An 18,666-nucleotide genomic window follows, 5' to 3' on the forward strand; every position below is an offset into this window, starting at 1 on the left:
TGCCTTTTTTTAATTTTACATTATATGGGTATATCAACCAGTAGGTATGTCCTCGCATATAACATTGTGATGCCAAAAGTTGCACATTGCCCCTCTGGATTGTGTATGTCAGCAAATGGTTTGTACAGTTTCAGTCCTGTAGGCAATGATATTTTACTAAAAGTGCGATAAATGAATTAAAAATTCGTTATTTCACCCTTGACCACACCATTCCCTGGTAGTAGTAAATATACGTTCAATTAAAAAAAAACGCTTTATTCATTTCAATAACAAAGTGCGTGTGTGTTTTATTATTTATTATAATAAAAACTCTAGGAAAAGAAGAGATTTAAAAGAGATATGAAGATAACTCATCATGATGACATGGTAATATTATTGTTTTTATTTTTAAATTTATTTTAATAAAATATAAACACATGTTTAAATTTAAAATTGTATTTACAGATTTTTATGAATTTGTTTTGTTTTATTTTTGTTGCAGGTAAACAAACGTATTTTCAAATGCACCTGGAGAGGATGTGATTTCACAGAAAAGACTTCCTCAAATATTGAAAGACACGTTCGTGATGCTCATATTGGGTGAGTTTGTTTTTTCTTTTTTTTTAGAAATACTAACATTTAATTTTTGAAAAGACCCTTAAATTTGTTTTGGTTCTATACTTCCAAGTACTCATTGAAAACTTTAAGTTATCTAAATACTGTGACTATTACAGAACTACTTTTAGGCTCTTAGTTGTGAGATCTTACAATAGTCAGATGTTAATTCAGTAGCTGACATGATTTTCTCCCCAAAGCCAAATCTCCAACAACTCTAATTGTTGCTAGTTTTTACTGCTGATTCCAAGTCAACATTATTTGTATAAAATTTTCTGATATATTCGTACCCGTGGTGTGATGGTAAGTGCATAGAACTGTCATGCCTGAGATATTGGGTCAATCCCTGCCTGTGCCATTTAAAGTTTTGTTAACTGGTATTGCCTCTTGCGGGGAATTCACAAATCTTCCAAGAGTGCTCTCTCAAATAATCCGTTCGGATTCGACTTTAGGAATGGTTGAGAGTTGTAAGTCACTAGGCCTTAGTTCGAAACTGACTCAAAAACTTGATGTAACAACCTTAAGACTAAGAATTTGAAATAATATCAAGAAATTGACTTGATATCGGTTTGCGTTTTTCTGTAAAAAAAAACATTTTAGCATAAATACTTTAGAGTTATTTTAAGGTTGATGAATGGCAGTAAAAGGTTTACAGCAAATGAGTTTTTAAACGGGATTTTAAGTAATGAAATTTACTATTTTCGAAATGACAATTCCTAAAGTGCAACTTCGTACCATTCGTTTTCGTATGTCAAAAGCTTTCTAAAACGGAAAATGTATTTCGACATCTAATGTGATAACGAAATTGAAAATCTGAATCTTAATTAAAAATTACAAAACGAGCAAATATATTTAAGAAAAGGGATAAAAATGAAAGCACACATGACAATAGATTTTAGTCAACTGTTTGTGCTCGCATTTCGATTTGACCAAGGATCATTTAAAAACCCCAGACGGAAAAAAACCTCAAACAACTTGTGGCAATATTTGAATAGCGTAACCGATTTCCTGTTTGTGTTCAATGCTGTCTGATCATGTCCTATTTGATGCTGATAGCCTCCTTGCCTCTTACAAATTTCAATGTGACGCATAGTTTTAAGATGACTTTAGGTAATAAACAATAATAATTTTAAATCTTTTTCAACAATAAAATGTTAACTTTTATCACACATTTCCATAATATTTGATTTGTCCTGTATAATTTTTCTTTTAATTGCTTTCGTTTCATTTACTTTTCTTATAGTAGCCGTGTTTTTTTGATATTCCATATAAATTACAGTAAGAAATTGCCAATAAACGGTTTTTATATAACTCATGATGTTGAAGCTAGCTTGAAGCTTATATGGTGCTAAACTACTCAGTTTTTCATTGTTTAACACGAATCAAACTATTTCACTTGCACTTCATAAGAAACATCGAAAAACCATTCGCATTTTAGAAAATGATGTCAAACTTAATGATTTTTAAATCTTCTTGTGCGGTGGAAACACCAAAAAGATTTATTTAATCTAAACTGAGATAAACCTTTGGTGAAAACATTAATTAATCTTTTCTATTGTTTTCTCTTGCAAAATAAGTCCAGTTCGTCCATTTTCATTAACAAAACTAAATAATATCAACAATAACAGATTGATTTTTTTCCCCAATGGAAAAGACATGATTCCAAATGCACAACTACTCAACGAACACAGCCATCGAGATACAAATGCAATATCAATCGCAACAACATTTGAGAACGAAATCATATAAGATCCATTCGAGACTCGTATAAATGTCAAAAACACATCCCTAGTAAAATTCTACTCTCGCTAGCATTCACACTATTGATATTGTTTTTGTTATTCGTGTAAAATCCTACTATACTATGGATAGATTTTCCAACAAAACACGGGAGTAATAATGTTAATATAAATTCTTTCTTTAAAAACAAAATGTTCTCTTAACTGCAAAGTTTGTTTTGTTATGATTTATCGATTTGACAGATCTCATAAGAAATAATTCGATATTCAAAAAAATTGATCCGAAAAAGGAAAAAGTTTTTTAGTACTCATCTCTCCCCGTTCCGAAAGTTTTACAGAGTACGAAATCAAATTAGGAACGGAAATGACTTTTCAATAAAATTGACTTTCGAAACAAAATACAGAGTAGAACCCTAGAACTAGTCCTTTCTAAACAACCTAGCTGACAATCTTTCACTGTTACTTGATTTATTTTCGGTTCGGTTTGACATTTCACAATGAAAAAACATACTCCTGAAGAACTTTTGCAAATCCAGAAAATTTATTACAAGAATCATACTTCGTTTCCTTCTAAAAGATATCTAAAAAAAAGCACCCTCTATATGTAGTTATTTCCAACTATTTAACTGTGACTTGTCGGGTGTGTTGTCGCAATCATATTTAATAAATATTTTCAATGCAGTATTTTAATTGCATACAGCAACAACGGCAGCGGCATGCAACATGTACAAAACTTAGAAACACACAAATATTATCATTTATATGGCGATATATGTAAATATGCAGTGTCCAGGGCCATAATCATCAAGTTACAGCAAAGAGAACTGTTATTTTTATTGTTTGCAGAGCAAAAATAAACACAATCGATTCGAACCTTGGCCCCAAAATAAATATAAAACAAAACGTAGTTCCGACCCACTACTTTACCGACCGACACGACGACAATATTATTCACAACCCGGCTTGGCCCAGTAACCCAGTTTATCGTTTAAATACTCCCTTGCAGTTTTATTTAAGCAAAGGCAAACTGAGTACATATGTACCGAGAACATTGCATACTTACTTTGCCTTACAAGGTTGTAACTTGTAAAGCTCGCATACTTACATTTATTGCAGAAAACTCTACATCTATAAAATATTGAAGAGCAAAAGGGGGTTTGTGCAAAAATGAATGTGCATAGATTTTTCGTAAAGCGGTATACTAACTCATAGGTAGATAGTTTATAAGTTCGTCTTCGTAGTAACTGACATAGTTTTAGCCTCAAAAAGGGCTAAAGTGTGGAAAAAAAAGTAGGTTAAATTTATTTACTAAGTCAAGGCAAATGATAATACATATGTAAATATACTACTGGTAGCTTCGCATCTTGTATATAAGGTATGTATACGATGTGCTGCTTGTGTGTTGTTCTTAATTAAGGACGGACAAATATTTTTGATAGACTTTTGATCACTTAATGCTCTTAAATGACAATAGTTATACCTATGAGAAGGTTATGATGGATATGTTAAAATTCTTTAACAAACTATACGATTGAAGGTCTTGATATTTGATTTCCTGTGTCTACTGTGTAGCCATCTTTTGCGTAGAGGGTTTTGAATATGCATCATTATTTATTTGCTCTTCAACAAGGCTTTAGCATTGGTTGAGAAGTTGTCAAGCTTTCATTGATGATACTATCTTACTTACTTACTTACTACCTAAAGTGGCGCTGCAGTCCTGTGAATTAGGTCCTTACCCAACAAACTTCTCTATCTAACGCAGACCCTTGCTTCTTTTTTTATATTTACAGGCACTCAAGGGGTTATTAGATTATTAGACCCTTATATATGTTTATATTTAAACACAGTGCGAGCATTAGGGAAATAGGGAAGGATTTAAGAGGATATACCGGTAGGAGGGAAAACAGAGTTGGTCAAAGCTTGATGCCTTCAATTGCGCAATCCAACTTCGGTGAGGTCACTTTCCACTTGTGCGTGCCACCTGATGCGTCGTGTTCCTCTACTGCGCTGTCTTGTGGGCGTGGATTTGAAGACTTTCCGGGCCATAGCATCCATCTCAGTCATTGGACTTTTACCCTTCTGGCTAAGTCTACGTGGTGTACAGGCCGTACAGTTCGTCGTTTCATCACCTGCTATGCATACTGGGCCGTATATCACGTGAAGAACTTTTCCCCCGAAAAGTGCTTTCATCCGCTTTCGTCACTTGGTCCCTCGAGAGAGGGTTTTACCACTTAAGTGCTTTCTTAGCCCAAAGAAACAGCGGTTAGCAAGAGTAATTCTTCGTTTGATCTAAGCACTTCTGGTGTTGTTTCCTGTTGCGTCTCTGTGTTGTAGGTCTTTTTAGCCTTCACTAACTGTTAACCCCATTTTTACCGCCTCTACCTCAATACTCACAAAAGCCACACTCACATCACCCTGAGTTCTTCCGATTATATCAATGCCATCAGCATATGAGAGTAATTGGACAGACTTTTGAGAGATAGTGCCTCTGGTGTTGACGTGGAAGCTCTGCACTATTCTTCCAAGTACGATGTTAAGGAAATCGCATGATAGCGCATCACATTGTCTAAGGCCTTTTTTGATACCAAAAGATTCTGTTAAGTTGTTTCCAACCTTTATGAAGCACCGAGAATTCCAAAACTAGACATGGCTCTATACAGCTCGTTATGGTTGGTAAAGACCATTTTATTTAGGTTAAAATACATTACATGGGAAATAGGGTGTAATGAATTCGAAATCATAATTGGAAATCGAGTGAAATTGGCGCAAAATTTTTAATTATTTAATCAATTTTTAGCAATTTACGTGGCTAAAAAGGTGGTTTGGCTAATTATAAACGATTCTAACATCTTACTATCTATGGGCTATGTACACCATAATTTGATCTACTAAAATTAGAATTCAATGGTTTCTGGAGCCTTTAACTTGAACGGTTAAAACCAAATTTTAAACTTCCAAGAACTATTGGTGATAAAATTTGTCTATTTATTGTTCTAACAATAAAACAAAATTAGAAGTACATCCTATGATTTGTCAAAGAAGGAAGATTTATGAGAGAAATTCTTTGTGAATAAGGCGGTAATGAAGCGATCGTAGACAAAAACCTTTTGTGAATGGCTTCGAGTCTAGTGACGTGTAGTAAGGTGACCGTACTGTACTCACAAGTGAAACAAAAAGTAATTTTAAAACATATGTATGAATCACGTCCAAATCTCTTAATGGAACCCAGAACTCTATTTGCTTTTTTAACTATGAAGTTAATATGTACATTCAATGTTAGTTTATATTCTAAGACAACACCCAAGTCAGAAAATACATATTCTCTACTTAAAGGACAAGAATCAAACATGTAACTAAAAACAATTGGAACTCTTTTGCGTGTAAAGCTCACGGTTGTACATCTGTTAACATTTAAAACACGACGATTATTGTTGCACCATTTCCTGAATAGTATTAAGTCTTCGTCTTCTTGCAAGAGAAGACAGTCAGATGTAGATCTGAGTTTTTTGAAAATCTTAATTGGCCAGCTGCCAAAAATTCCAATCAAGGCAACTGTAATGGAAAGTTAGTCAAGAAAAATCTTCCTAACTATCAAATCAAGTCTACTTGCGTCAAAATGACAGTTGATCATATCTTTTTTATTCAACTTAAAGCTGAACTTTATTGCTCTGATTTATTCATTTTCTGCACAACTTCAATAAATCTTTTCTGTAAAAGGGTTTCTTGATAATTTGGAAAAGAAATAAGTAACATTTCTTAAAGGTACAAAATACAAATCGTGACAAAGCGACAAGTCTCGCTTTCCTGAGGAGTGTTTTGTAGACAATAATGTTCTTGGTATCTTTTGTGCTATGAACTAAGAGTAGAGGTTTGTGAAGTAAAGTTTTGAATTTGAAATTTATGACACTTGAAAAAAATGTACCTTCAAAAAAAGGAGCAAATGACGTCTCTTGTGTTGTCTGAACTCGCCCAAAGCTTTGGGACCGAGCTTCCTTCATGATATCTCCATGTTTCTCTTGGCCTTCCAAGCCACCTTCTACCTTGAGGATTCCATTGAAAGCACTGCTTTGCTATATTATCGTCCGGCTTACTCAATGTATGGCCAATCCAGAGCCACTTTCTATGCGCGATGTCAACATCCATTTTTGTTTGCCCAGTCCTGAGATACAGTACATCGTTAGATATGGCTTGTGGCCACCGGATGTTCAGGATGTAACGTAGACAGCGGTTGACAAAAATGTGCAACCTTTTTGAGATGTCAGCAGAGCACTTCCATGTTTCGTAGGCATATAGCAGCACGGATTTTACGTTGGACTCAAACAACTTTAACTTGGTAGGGAGCGCTATTTTCCTGGAGTTACACACTTCAGAAAGCATTCCGAATCCAATACGGACTTTATTTATTCTATTGGTGACATACAGGTCCGTTCCACCATCGAGGGCCAAATAGCTTCGCAGATAGTTGAATTGGGTGACCTCTTCTACTGCCACTTGTCTCACAATAAACTGTTTTTGTTGGTTTCGGCTGGTGTGCATTAATTAAGTCTTACTGGCATTAATCCTTAAGCCAGCCACCTCCCTATTTTGTTGAAGAGATTGGCACATTTGGCTGAGGTCTCTATTTCTGTTTGCCATTAAGCATATGTCGTCAGCGTAGTTCAAATGGCTTAATGTTTCCTTCCGGCGGCATTGGATACCCAGTCTCTCGTGTTCACCCATCGTAGCAGTCATACCATCATCAATAACCGGCAAAAGCAGAATTGGTGACAATACACCATCCCGTCTCACTTCAAATGCGTCGGAAAGCTGTCCATTGTGCAAAACGAAAAACCTTGCGTTGTTGTAAAACTCTTTTATTAAAGAAACAATTTTATCAGGAACAAGCGGTCTCCAGATAACATTACGACTACCGCAATCGAAGGCCTTTTCAAAATCGACGAACATTAGGTAAAGTGGCGATTGGTACTCCGACGATTTTTCAACAATTATTCGCAAGATGTTAATGTGGTCGACACATGATCGACAGTTATTAAGATTACCTTTTTTTGGTAGCTTGACGATTACCCCGTAGTTGCATTCCCTGGGAAAGGTTTCGTTTTCCCAAACAGACTTACAGACTTGGCAACAAAATACCAGGAGCCAAGTCGGGGTCTGCTTTGGGGAATTCGACAGGTATGCCATCCAGCCCAGCTGCTTTGTTGTTCTTATTTCCCTGCATGCCGGGGGTTCAATATTAATGCTTCTGGTAGATCTACGTGTGTCCGGCAGTTGATGATTTGCATTAGCGTTTACATATGCATTTTGGTGATCGTTCAGCAATGTACAGGAATACTCCTTGATCTTTCATTGACACTAAAAGACGAACAGGATGGTTGACAATACTTTGTTGGCCTACAAGATCTTTAGTGATTTTGTACAGCATTCTAGCGTTACCTCTTCTTGCAGCTTCCTCAGCGCTTTCTGCCAATTTGGCGAATCTGGCCCTCCTATCTCGTCTCATACACCTCTGCACTACTTTTTGAGCTGTTATATACTTTTATAATTTTATATATTTTGTCCCAGGTGTCTTGGGATATTCACAAAACCTTATCTCTAGATTGCCTCGGTACCGTTTCAGATACAGCTTTAATAAAAATTCTTTTTATCGAGCCCCACAACGTCTCAATGGGAACATTTGCGTTCAACCCCTCATTTGACGCCTTGTTGTTAAGAGTGTTTGCAAAATCACGACAAGGATTTGTGTCACTAAAAGCGAGTGTATTAAATTTTTGTCTGGTTGCCGTGTCTCCGGATAGCAGCTGTTCGCAGTCTAATTGTCGCTAATAGCAGATGAGGGTCGCTTCCTACATCTGCACGTCTCTCGTTCCTCATATCGCAAAGTTATGTCCTCCATCGTTGTTGTATTATAAAATGGTCGATTTGGTTTTCTGTTCGACCATCAGGGGATACCCAGGTAACTTTGTGGCAGTTCTTATGTGGGAAAAGGGTTCCATCGACCACCAACTGACGGGCATTACAAAATTCGACAAGCACATCACCATTGTCATTTCGTTGACGTATGCCGTGTCTACTCATAACTCGTTTAAGGCCTGTGTTATCCGAGCCAACTTTGGCATTGAGGTCCCTCATGATGATAGTTATGACACCCTTTGGAACTCTGCTGTGGACCGAGTTCAGTTGAGCGTAGAATGAGCTTTTCAGTCGTCGGAGCGTTACACTGAATTTTGGTGAGTTTGCGAATTCTGGACCTAGACCTTGCTGTCATTATCCTAGCCGAAACTGGTTCCCAGGAAATTAAGCTTTTTTTAACCTTATTATTTAGCATTACGCCAAAACCATTTAGTCTTTGACCGCTTACTGTCTCATCCTCCCCAGAACACAGAATCCACGTCCGCTTTATTGCTGATCTGTGCTCTCCTTCCCCCCCCCCCCCCACTTCGTCTCGATCACGTCTAAAGACTTTATAAGAGAAGTCAGAAAGCTCCTAGTCCGAGATAGAGTTGTTGAGCTATGTTTCCGGTAATATAATGATATCGTGAGGAAGATTGTTTATATCTCTGTAAACCATGTTGGCCTTTGTCCAAAGTCCATTAAGTTTTGGTATGAGATTAATACATTTTTAAGCTGCTTTGACGGTGGTTCAGCGTTGTCGAAACTGACGAAAAGAATTGTTCGACTTTTTCAACCAGCTTATTTCTGAAAAAATGTTTTTTATCTTGTAATTTTAACAATCTCTGCTCCAACTTCAACTATAAACATTAAAAATAACTGGATTGACATATTTTTGTTTTTAAGTTTTTTCTTGTATTTATATCTTTTAACTTAAGTGGTATAAATGATTCATAAACAAAAAAGGTCATATGCGTTTATATAATATCAATTTTTTAAATAAAAGAAAAATTAAACAAAAATAAAACATTCAACATGGATGGAGGGAGATATAAATTAATCAAAAAAGAAAAGTAGAATACATTTAAATTTATCGTGTTTTTGTTAAAAAGAAAACACTCAGTTTTTCTTATTCTTTGTGTTACAGAAAAAAAAAAGAAAAAAATAATAACCTCGAACATTCGTGAGGCTTTGAGAATAAACAAAATCTATTTTTTTATCTTCTTTTAATATAACATCATAATTAATCTCAGGAAATAAATGCACAATTACAAGTCGTGCAGAAGCAATTTTTGTTTTAAGTCTAATATGCCGACACATTAGTTTATACAATATGTACCGCTTTTTCAAAATCTTTTAGTTTTTTTCTTTCATTTTTGAATATATATTTTTGTGAAACTTAGAATCTCTTTTCACTTTTTATCTTGGTTTTGTTATAATTCTACTTTTTCTTTCTCTCACTGTGATTACAAACTACTTTGAACTTCGAAACGAATAAACGAAAAAGAGAACTTGAATATTGTTTTTGTTTTAGGATAAATGTATATATACGAGTAGGTATAACGTGGATTGGATGCTCAACGTTGTTTTTTTTTTTTGTTTCTTGCTGCTCATTTTTTAGGTGGTTTGATTCATTATGGCATGCGTGATGTCCATTGACGCCTCTCCCATTCCATTAACTGTGATTCCATTCACCATATTGACAGCTAAAATAATAAAAAGAGACACATTTCAATAAAAATAAAACTTTATTGTGTTAAAGTTAAGTTTAAATTTTACCACCATTTCTAACTCCTTGGGTATCTAAATGCTGCCAATATTGTTCGGAGGGTGATTGTGCACTGGTGCCGGGTGGAGCTGTCACTGGTGCTCCGGTGTATCTGAAGTAGGGATTCTTCAAATCGAGTGTATTACTCGAGGATATAAGGGTTCCTTCGATGTGTAAATCAATTGTTACATCGTAAGATTGTCGACGATTCGCTTCGAGCAGTACTCTCCCAGTTAGCATTTGGCCGCGTTTTATAAATATTGGCATTGGCAGTAGACAACGAACTTGATACCAGTGAGTTAGAGGCGCCGTAGGCGAAGTCGAAAGCCAAACTTGCTGACTTGAACCGCAAAATTCCACATCAAACCAAAATGCCAGACCATGACAGATTCCAGTTTGTAAAATATGAAATTCAAGTGGAATATCTGTAATTAGAATTTGATTTTAGTTATCGACATTCTTTATTTCCACTAGGTTGTATTTTTTAACAAATTATGATTCAGGCTTATGTGCAAATACATTTATTTAAGTGCTAGAGTGACATTTTACATCATTAAACACAAGATAAACAAATAAAACAAGATAAAGTTTTGTCCACAACAAAACTTGTGCCAGAAAAGATTTATCGGAATCTCCTTTTAAATCTTTTCTTTTCGTTTCACAAACTTCTGACACCATTTGAATGACATTCAAACTAAGTAAATTTTCTTTGAGAAGCAACTTTGTATGTCTTGGGATTTCCAAATGAACACTTTCTCTCTCATAAAATCGATATTTTAACTTAAATAAATATATCAAACATTTAAGCATTTTAAATTAAAGCTAAGAACTTACCAATATTGTGTAAATCTTTTTCGTTGTCTCTCAAAAAATCACACACATGTCTCACAGATTTGGCCATACAAATTCTAATATCGAATGTATCAACAATTGGCTGTCTAAAATACTCTTTCATACCCTCTTTATGCAATGTAGTCAAATCTACACCATGGAATGCTGATTGATACCAAAAATTAGCTTTATTATATTGCTCTGAGTATAGAGATTCATCGCTAAACGGTGCTATATGCAAATCACCGTGTGTAGGGAACATTTTTCCATTTGGTTTAAGCCATTTGCGCGCATGCAAATATGTTTCAAGCATACGTTCATTAAATAACATATAGCCCATTGGTTCAGATATAATAACATCGACTTTTTCTGGCAAATCGATTTCTTCAATTTTTCCTGGCATTATAAATATTCGATCTTGAACATTATTCGATTCGACCAATTGTTGGGCATATTGAGCCATATTACTGGCTTCGATGGCATAAACTTTAGCTGCACCAGCTTGTACCGCAAAAAATGATAGGATACCAGAACCAGCTCCAACATCCAAAATAACTTTATTCTAAAAAAAAAAATGTTATTTGTTATTGATGATTGTTTGACCAATTCTTTAAACTTGTTTTATTGATTGTGTTGAAAATAGACTCTTTTAGTCTTTTTGGTTTGGGAATATTTCATTCTTTCTCCCAAAACAAATGTTATTTTGTGAGGTGTTTATTAAATTATATAACTTACATTAAAATCTATAGAATTCTCTAGGATGGCCTTTTGATAAGTGCTCGTTCGTACATAGTCTTGCATCATGTTTTGCTGTTGACTTAAATAACCATAAAATTGAAAATACTGTGAGGCGGAAGACTCTTCAGTTCGTTGTGAGAATACTGATTTGGGGCGGAGTCGTTTAACATTGTCTATGATTTTACGAAATTTAAGATGATCTAGAAAATTAAATATAAAATAAAAAATTTATTGATTTTGAATTTATTTTCAAAAAAAACCTTTTTCTGTCGCAAATTTCAATACAACATTGTCATTGTCCAATGTAAGAGCATGCGTCTGACGACCCAACTGAGCAGTATCAACATCAGATGTTATAAGATATTCTTTACTGAAATTTGGATCATTATCTGAAAAATAGAAAAAGAACAAGTATTTAGTTTAAATTGTTTAATTTATACAAATTCAAAATCAAGCTTAAAGTTATTGTGAGACAATGCATGTTTCTCTTCAACGTAATCTGAGTTCCAACAGTCTTAAAGAAATGTATTTTACAGTGATATTAGGACTCGTACATTTTTTTTAAAGAATTTGATTTTGTTATTTGATCTTCGCTAAATACTTATTTTTAATAGCCGTGCTCTTGTTATTGAGTCCTATTAGAAATTCCATCTTAATCAGAAACTTTTACGAATCCCGAAAATAACCATTGCCAAATATTTTCGGAGTGAAAAATCTTGTACAATTTTGGATAACGAATGGATTTCTTGATACAATTTTTCGAATTCGTAAGTTTCCGATTTCTATGAAGTTCATGAGAGGACACATTGTTAATTTATTGAGCGAGCTACCAGACAAATTTCAAAAGAATTTATCATTATTCTTTTTGTTTAGAGTATTGAAACACCTTGACTCAATTAACTAGTCTTTATTTACTATCTAGTCTCCAGTATTTATGGCCTTAACATTAAATTTAGAAAAAATACAGAAAAGCACTCATAACACCTTAAATGAGTCTTCCATTCCATGATATTATTTGCTCTTGTCGTGCTTTTTTAAAAGCTGTTATCCTCTTACCGATCTGGTAAAGGCAAATTGTAATCTTACGCTTGAATCTTTCAGATTCTTTGGTTAATTAGATTTTAAAATACTCAACATTTATTTCTTGAACTCGTTAAACAAACTTACTTTAGAACTTAAGACTTATATTACATTTATTCTTAGATTAATAGATTTTCAATTTTTAAGCAATTTGCAAAAAATGCTAAACTGAAGTATTGACAAAAATTTACTTTAAATGTCTTACTTTTAAAATTATCACCAATGGAATATACGAAAAAGTAATACTTGTTGTAAACTGAAATCAATTGGTTGAGGGGACTGTTTTTACCATAGTTCGACCCGCTTGATATAGGACGTAATGGTACTTTTCTTCTAATATTTGAACGGCTATAAATAAAGTTTAATTGTTCCAAAATTGATGGTGATATGACTGACCCATTGATTAATTTTATAATAAAGCATAGCTGAATGTACTCTCTGTGTTTAGAAATCATTGGAAGATTTATGAGCGTGAGCCTATGAATGTACGAAGAAACGCATGAATCTTCTTTGTACTCCTTCTATTCTGTTTATATGGACTGAATAAAAGAGAGCCCATATTATGCAGCCATATTCCAATATTGGTCCTACAAATGATATATAAAGAAGTTTAAGAATATAAAGGCCGCGAAAATCATGTGAAACCCGTTTTATAAATCAGAGTTTCTTAATAATATAGTCATAATGATTTATAAAAGTTAATTTTGAGTCAAGCATAATTCCTAGGTCAGAGAAAGTAGAGTTTAATCAAATAAGAAGAGTCTAATTGATAATTGAAAGTCCAACCCTTTTGTTTGTGTGTAAAACACATTGATTTACATTTGTCTATGTTAAGTAAAAGCTTATTTATAAAACACCATTCGCGAAAACTACTTAGATCATCTTGTGGAAGTAAACAGTCGTCAAGTGAGTCAATACCTTTGAACATTTTCATGTCATCAGCGTAAATTAAAACAGATGAGGGTTTTATAATAGAAGGTAAGTCGTTAACGTACAAAATAAACAGTACAGGTCCTAAGTGGCTAACTTGTGGTACGCCAGAGTTGGTATACAAATATGGTGACCGCTCATTCCTTAAAACTACGCTGTATGAAAGCCTTGGGATTTAAGTTTGGAAGTTAATGTTTTATGCCACAACTTATCAAAGGCCTTACTAATGAAGTCTGTGAAGACACAGTCAACTTGTTTCCGTTTTTCAAACGAATCTAAAAAAAATGAACTGAAATGAAAGAGATTAGTAACAGTTGACTTTATTTGAACAAAACCATGTTGACTGTCACAAATTATAGGCTTACAATTAAACGATATGACTTTACAAATAATGGACTCAAATAACTTAGGATTGAGGGACAGTTTTGCAATGGGACGAGAATTTTGTCATGCCAGAGGTCTTGGGTTCGATCCCTGCCTATGCCATCTCAAGTCTTTTCACGGGTACTGCCTCTTGCGAGGAATTGACAAATTCTCCAAGAGTTATTCTTGTCATGAAAAGTGCTTTTTCAAATTTGCCGTTCCGATTCGGCTTAAAACTTTAGGTCCCCTCCATTCCTGACAACAATACTAGCGCACAGGAATGGTTGAGAGTTGTAAGTCACTAGGACATAGTTCTTAACGGACTCTTGCGCCATCCAATATATTTATGGATGCACAATCTGCGCGACGCGACGCTGATTACATTTATGATATTTTAAACATAGCAAATCTGTTGGTCTGAAGAAGGACTTGACGTCCTAAGAGCTTGATAGAAAATTATCACCCTCAAAAATTCTGGGAATGAAATGCAAATAAAGAATAACCCTGTTTCAAGTTTTTCTTTATACTTAGCAGTGAAATTCGTGCTGGGATTTTTTTTTGTACTTTGGCTTTATTTAAGATGAAGACTTAAAGCTAACAATATTTATAGTTTTTAGGCAATAATTTAATAAGCAAAAATTAAATAAACAATAGCATTTTTCATACTTCAAATAAAATAGTTAGGAACATCCTGTTGCCAGAGGCAAGAGGCGTATGTACCCTTAAGTTACAAAATAAATGATAAAAACAATTGATGGGGATTATTATCGATATTCTATCTTCTCAAATAATTAAATGCAATAATGTATCTATTTCACTGTTGTTCAAAGAAAATAGAAAAGCTTAATATTTCTTAAGAATGTTGGTTCGACTCTCTCGCATCTAATATTTTTAGACAGCTTATTAAATAAACGAGGTGCAGTAACTTAATAAAAGTGACAAAAGTGTGCTTTTTTTAATTTAAGGTACAGTTACCAAATTCATGCCGTTGACACGCAAACTATGAGATCCATACAGTCTTGCAGCTCTCTTTAAACAAATATAAATGCTTTAGTGGTATATTAAGATTCTTGAATAAATCAAAACTTGGGGTTCCACGATTTACCCTAGCAATAATTCTGATAGCATATTTTTGCTTAATAAGTAAAGGCTTAATTTTGTTAAAATGCTTACCGTCCCAACAAGAAAGTCCATATTAAAGTTTAGATTTAAATAAACCATCGTATGCCAATTTTTGAATAGGTAGACTTGCCTAACAACTTTGTTTAGATACATTTTTAAGATAGATGTGTGGTTTTTCCAACTCATCTGTAAATCTATCGGATTACCTAGGTAAAACTTTTAACTCTCTTTATTAACAACCGTCAGATGTTCCCATTATAGGAAGTAGTGGAATCATGCAGGCAATCAATATTTAGCTGATATCGAAGACAGAAAGAAGAATGATAACTTATTGAAATATATTCACAGACATTACCTTTGTGTTAAAAACCAGACATTTTGTTTTGTCACTTATAAAAATTATAAATCAATATAAAACCATTTACGCAGAATCTCGAGCTCATAAATTTACATCATTGGAAGAATAACAAAGCAGTATCATCAGCAAAAGCTGTTATACTGCCTTTAAAAGGTTGAACAAAAAGCGAGTTCACAAAGATTTAAAAAAAAAAAAGCATAGGGCCCAGGACAGATCCTTGAGGGTTGCAATAGAGGACAGTGTTCTAGGATGTGATTCAGGTCCAACCTGGTATTGCAGTTTGTACAAAGAGGTGGCGGATTTTTTTTTGAGGAGATGCTGATGAGAGATTGATGTGTGTCCAAGTCGAAGTCGTACAAAATTAGAGATTTTGTGTTTGGAAACGTTTGTTGGTTATACGGGGGCTAGGTTATTAGGATTGAGTTTTTTGTAATGATGGTGGTATAGGCTCCAGTCGTGGGTTATGACTGATTTGGACTCTTTTTGAATGATTTTTAGCAGTTCTTGTTTGGTGTGGATATTAAAGCTATATACAGGAGGATTATTGGCTGAGTTAGCTGCACTGTCAGCGTACGGTTCCTACAGGTCCAGGGGTCCACATTAACTTGATATTGTTTGGTAATTTCTGATATGAGTTCAGCATTGTTGTGAGGGTTTTTTATGGCGTTAAGTACGGATATGCCAACAGTGTTTTCCGGTAAATATAGATTTCCATCTATACGATTTAAATTCGTGTGAGATGGCTGTGTAGAGTTGGCGATAGATACTATTGCTGGTATTTACTTTTTTATAATTAGTTAAAGTTAATATTAGAGATTCCGGTTTAATAATCCTTCTTTAAATTAAACTCAAGTTTTAAATCTAAATATATAGGTACAAAGAATTCTACAAAGACAAACCCTTCCTTACACGATCAACTCATCATTATTTCTGACCACAGGTGCTTCTTTTTTCCCCTACACTTTACACCTTTGTGTTTATTGTTTAATCAGAAGAAGAAAATAAAACAACAACGATAAACCAGCTCATCGTTGCAATGAGAAAATTGTAACAAAAGAAGATTGAAAAAAATACCTACATAAATCCTTACAAGTGCTTTAATTATTTTTGCTAACCAATTCAAGCTCTAACAAGAAGAAAAAAAAACAAAAACAAAGTAGAATCCGCAAACAAAATAATAAAAATAAACTTTCTCACGTAAACACACCACAAAACAAGCCTTTGCCGCCTTCAACCTTCATTTAAAAAAGAAAAAAAAAATATCATTACCTATTCCTAGTTATAAAGGAATGAAAAATAAGCAATTTCTAAAGTAGGTAGGTACATATTATGCATGTACATACATCACTCAAGGTCTATGGTATTTAAATCCTCATGTTACAAACCCACAGAAGGCCATCAAAATAACTTCGAACCAACCAACAACAAACAAAATATCCTCCTACATTTATAAAAAAAATAAAATAAAATAAAGAAGGAAGATATAAAAATGAGAAAATCCACTGCAACTAAGTCGTGTGTATGCTAAAAATCGATTTTCCGGGTTATGGTTAAATTAAAACTGAAACAAGAAGCATCATCTCAGCTCAGGGTTATACCTACCTAATATAAAATGCGCTGCAGTAGCAGCATAGAAGGACGACAGACTTAAGGAACACAAATCAATAAGAAACACAAACGTAACACAAACTGCTCTGCTTTCCTTCCCCTCGGACCTAGAATCGTGTCGAACCTTTATTAGAGTCTCTTTTTTTGGGGCTCTTATTGGTATAAATTATTTAACATTCTTAGAAAAGCTTCATATTCACATTTAAAGGATAATAATACATCCTTGAGCTTATTTTCGGTTTTATGGAGTATTTCTAAATCATAATTAACTGCCCTCATTTGAAATGTTTTTCTTTTTTTGTCAATATCAAGCCACATCGGTTGCCGTAGCGGCAATGCAAGGCGGCGGCGGTGACGGCGACGGCGGCGAAAGCAGCAGCTGCTGCTATGCCTATTTTTAAGTCTTCTGGTCACGGGTGCTTCTGAAGAAACTAGATAAAGGGAAAACCACCCCAAATGAGAATAGTTTATTTCCTTTGTCGTCGTCGTCGTTGGTTGTTGTTGTTGTTTGTTGGTGGTTTTTGAAGTTGGGAAGAAGAAAAATAAAATAATAAAAACTTACCTAAGACGACCCTTATCGTGATGCCCTGCGGATCATAGTTGCAGATTAATGTGCAGCTTCCGTTGTATTTATTGCTAAATTCCAGCTTTGTTTCATTTGTGAGCTCGTAAATATTTACTCCCCGAAACGTTCTGTCCATGGACACCGCCATTATTCTCAGGATTTCGATTTGGGTTCTTTCGTCGTCTTTTTTTGTTGGTCGAAAGTTTGCCTTGTTCTGGTCTAATTGGTTACTCTTCCAGTTCCAGATGCAGATCAAATAAATGTATCAGCGTTAGCGAGAAGAAGCTTCGTCTAAATTTAAGCGAATTGTCGTAATGTCGTCAATTTAAGCTTTCTTCTTTGTTGTCACACAAGGATTACAGGAAGAACGCGATTTAATTATTTAAACCAACAAAACTATTAAATAATCAAAGGAATTGGATTGGAATTTTTTAATATGAACAAAATAAAAATACAATACGAGGGAAGTCCAAGAGTCTTGAAGACAACGACGAGTCGACAAGTCGACGAGACAAGAGAAGAGAAGACTACGACTGGTTTTTGTTGTCTCGCACCACACCACAGCACGTTTTTCCTTTCCTCGGAATCGTAATCGGAAATTTTGTTCTTGATTATTTTTCCCTGCTCCCTGGTTTTTGGTATTTCGCTTCTTTTTCTTTCTCTTTCTTTTTGTTCTTCTTCTTCGTTTTTGCGACAAAGAAAAATGGCAAATTTGCTATGTATTCGAATTCGTATGTTTTCGTATCTCGTATGTAATTCACTTCACTTTGAAGTTATTTTATTTATGCAAGAATTTAAAGTAAACTTTAATTGATTTTGGTTTCCTTTTGTAAAATTTATTGTATTTTTTGACAGCGAGTAGAAAACAACACACGCACGAATCGAATAGCGAAAAAGCGAAAGCGACAACGAGACGAATTTTGTGGTGTCGTGCTGCTGGCTCTGGCTGCCAAGTTCGAGTTGATAAATGATATGATAATTAGTTTTTCTGGTCTAACACTTGGATCTTGCTTTATTTTTGCTCAATAGTTATCTCTTTCGAATGGGATTTGCGAATTTCTATTTTGCCTTTGGATGTTAT

At 34.4% G+C, this 18,666-nt stretch overlaps 2 protein-coding genes across 5 annotated transcripts in view; one reads left to right on the forward strand and one right to left on the reverse strand.

Moving 5' to 3' along the window:
• Nucleotides 1-18,666, forward strand: part of LOC129942280 (uncharacterized) — a 340,223-nt gene that overhangs the window by 311,817 nt on the left and 9,740 nt on the right. Inside the window, exon 6 of the mRNA XM_056051178.1 lies at nt 482-579. Coding sequence (XP_055907153.1) covers nt 482-579 — 98 coding nt within the window. The remainder of the gene's footprint in view (nt 1-481; nt 580-18,666) is intronic.
• Nucleotides 9,242-18,555, reverse strand: LOC129942359 (histone-arginine methyltransferase CARMER). 4 transcript variants are annotated; one of them, XM_056051447.1, is made up of 7 exons: nt 18,046-18,554; nt 17,583-17,981; nt 11,820-11,948; nt 11,557-11,759; nt 10,825-11,383; nt 10,002-10,415; nt 9,242-9,928 (listed from the first exon to the last, which is right to left on the reverse strand). In XM_056051447.1, exons 2-7 carry the CDS (start codon nt 17,731-17,733, stop codon nt 9,840-9,842), a joined length of 1,545 nt encoding a protein of 514 aa, XP_055907422.1. In that variant the 5' UTR covers nt 17,734-17,981; nt 18,046-18,554; the 3' UTR covers nt 9,242-9,839. The 4 variants fall into 4 exon arrangements, with proteins under 4 accessions (XP_055907422.1, XP_055907338.1, XP_055907486.1 ...); XM_056051363.1 differs by having other exon boundaries at nt 18,041-18,554; XM_056051511.1 differs by having other exon boundaries at nt 10,005-10,415; nt 17,583-18,555.

This window comes from Eupeodes corollae, chromosome 1 (assembly GCF_945859685.1).
Source record: "Eupeodes corollae chromosome 1, idEupCoro1.1, whole genome shotgun sequence".
In the NCBI taxonomy this organism is placed as follows: domain Eukaryota; kingdom Metazoa; phylum Arthropoda; class Insecta; order Diptera; family Syrphidae; genus Eupeodes; species Eupeodes corollae.

Excerpts from the sequence above, each read along its gene's own strand:
- LOC129942359 (XM_056051447.1), bottom strand. The coding sequence starts at position 17,733 with ATGGCGGTGTCCATGGACAGAACGTTTCGGGGAGTAAATATTTACGAG. Across the intron at positions 11,384-11,556 it reads AGAATTCTATAGATTTTAAT|AATAAAGTTATTTTGGATGT; the intron begins GTAAGTTATATA and ends TTTTTTTTTTAG. Across the intron at positions 10,416-10,824 it reads AAAAGATTTACACAATATTG|ATATTCCACTTGAATTTCAT; the intron begins GTAAGTTCTTAG and ends TTCTAATTACAG.